Source organism: Penaeus monodon, chromosome 28 (assembly GCF_015228065.2).
Source record: "Penaeus monodon isolate SGIC_2016 chromosome 28, NSTDA_Pmon_1, whole genome shotgun sequence".
NCBI lineage: Eukaryota > Metazoa > Arthropoda > Malacostraca > Decapoda > Penaeidae > Penaeus > Penaeus monodon.
The window spans coordinates 8,392,304-8,394,535 of NC_051413.1; the positions used below are offsets into that span (position 1 = coordinate 8,392,304).

Genomic DNA, 2,232 nt, shown 5'->3' on the forward strand with positions numbered 1-2,232 from the left:
ATTTGACACTGTTGTTCTGTCTCTCTGTCGATCCATCTACCTTTTCCGTCTGCATGTTACCTTATCATTCGTTAATTTGTTAGCTTATTATACTTCCAGTATTTATGTTTTATTACTATCCTATAATAACCATAAGTCGTGTTACGTCAGATTTAGGGCAATCAGTGCAGTTATTAGTAACTCTCAAGGTTTAGGTATATCAGACAGTGTTAAGTATTATGATACGCTTAAGCGTATCAGGTAATTTGTGAATAATATGGATACATTATTATTTCATGAAGATCAACTTACCTAAAATGTTAGTTTGACTGACTGTGCGTTAAGGGACACACAAAACATGCACAAAATATATACATATCATGGGATTTATTGTAATTCTTATAAAGAGAACGTAGACAACATGGGGAAGTTCATAAAGTTAGTGACTGGTAACTCATACCCTGAAATGTCGAGAATGCAGTTTCTAGGGTCAAACAGTGAAGATTCACGGTCAAGGATCGGTACCTGAGGTCTTGTTTTTTTTGGGTCCTTGATTTCTGTATATGATTACTCAGAGTCAGAGGAACATATCTCAGGCTGTTATAATTATTCGTCTAGAGACAAGCGGTGGCCTCGAAGGGCGTCGCAAGGAGTCGGGGAGTCGTCTCGTCCGTCTTATCTACTCACTCTGGCTCAGTTCCCCAGGCAGGCGCTGCGGTCGCACGGGCTTCGAGGCTGGCTTGGTCAGCTTGCCCGCAGGGCTTGCTTGGCTCTGAGGACGCGCGGCTGGTTTCAAATCGGCTGGCGGTCTCTCGGGGAGGACCTGCGCGGCCTGAAAACCTGACGGAGGTGTGGACTGCACCTGTGAGTGTTGTGTTCGAGGGGCGGGCTTGGTAAGGTCCCCGGGTGGCGGTCTGGGCTGGACCTGAGGGCCCGTTGGAAGGGGGGCGAAGCCATCATTTTCTTCAGAGTCATCAGGGCGAGAAGCTGGCTTGGTGAGTTGTCCCGGGGTGGGTTTTGGGTCCACCTGAGGGCGAGGCGGTCGGGAGGCGGGCTTCAGAAGCTCCGATTTGGGAGGAAGCTGCGCTGTTTTGTCTGATGGAAGCTCCACTGGCAAGGTCTGCGCGGGCTGAAAGCCTGACGGGTGCGTGGGCTGCACCTGCGGGCGAGGTGGTCGGGGGGCGGGTTTGGTAAGGTCCCGGGGAGGCGGTCTGGGCTGGACCTGAGGGCCCGTTGGAAGGGGGGCGAAACCATCGTTGTCTTCGGTCTGGTGAGGGCGAGAGGCCGGCTTGGTGAGCTCTGACTTAGGGGGCAGGGGGGAGGTCTTCCCCTCCGTCAGGTCAGCTGGGAGCGTCTGAGGGCGGCCTGGAAGCACAGCGGGCAGGGTCTGGACGCCCTGAGGGAGGGCAGCTGGAAGGGGCTGAGGGTGAGAGGCCGGCTTGGTGAGCTGAGACTTGGGCGGTAGGGATGCGGCCTTTTCCTCCGGGAGCGTGGCCGGCAAGGTCTCTGGGATCACTGGTAGGATTCCCGGGAGGACGACGGGCGTCCCGGGCAAGGGCGCGGGGAGCGTCTGGGGCCACTGGGGCAGGGGGCCAGGCAGGGGCTCGGGGCGACCAGCGCCTAGAAAAGAGGACCGCATAGGGGCTGTGCCTTTTATCAGTAAATTTCATTGCATAGTCATTCCTTCACAAATGCTAACAAGAGCATCAAAATCTTTGTGATTTATTTTCAGTGACAGCTGCTGCGACAAGTTTTGAGATATTTTACCAAGAACCTTCAAGAGGCGGACCTCTATCAACGAAAAATGGACTCACCGTCCGCCAGGCCGGGATGGGTCTGTGGCCTTCCGGGACGAGGAAACGGCCTCAGGAGTTCGCTCTTCGGAGGCAGCGGTGCCGTTTTATCCTCGTGCAGCGCCTCCGGCAGTGTCTGGACAGGAAGAGGCGTAGGCTGCACCTGGGGCATCGGCTGGTATCCTGGAGGCGGCGTCGGCTGGACCTGAGGGTGCTGCTGGAAGCCGAGAGGCGGAGTGGGAGAATTTCTGAGGTGTGGAGGACGAGGGAGAGGCCGCGTGAGGTCCTGAGGCCTCGCCAGTGCTTCGGCCTCGCCGAAGGTCTGCACGCCCGGGACGCCGTGCCGCATTGGAGGCCCCGCCACCAGGCGGTCCAGGTCGCGCTCGGCCCACGCTACACACGTACCTGAGGGGGCGGGGCAGGAGGTGAATGAACAGACGCATAATTCATGAGAAGATAG

At 56.0% G+C, this 2,232-nt stretch overlaps 1 protein-coding gene across 2 annotated transcripts in view; it reads right to left on the reverse strand.

The window, feature by feature from the left end:
* The window catches only part of LOC119591357 (basic proline-rich protein-like), a 5,683-nt gene that overhangs the window by 2,193 nt on the left and 1,258 nt on the right, over nt 1-2,232 (reverse strand). Inside the window, exons 2-3 of one of the 2 annotated variants that reach the window (XM_037940096.1) lie at nt 1,794-2,177; nt 667-1,599 (exon numbers count right to left, since the gene is read on the reverse strand). In XM_037940096.1, the coding sequence (XP_037796024.1) occupies nt 667-1,599; nt 1,794-2,177 (1,317 nt within the window). Of the gene's footprint in view, nt 1-666; nt 1,624-1,793; nt 2,178-2,232 lie in introns of both variants that reach the window. The other variant, XM_037940095.1, reaches the window with a different exon arrangement.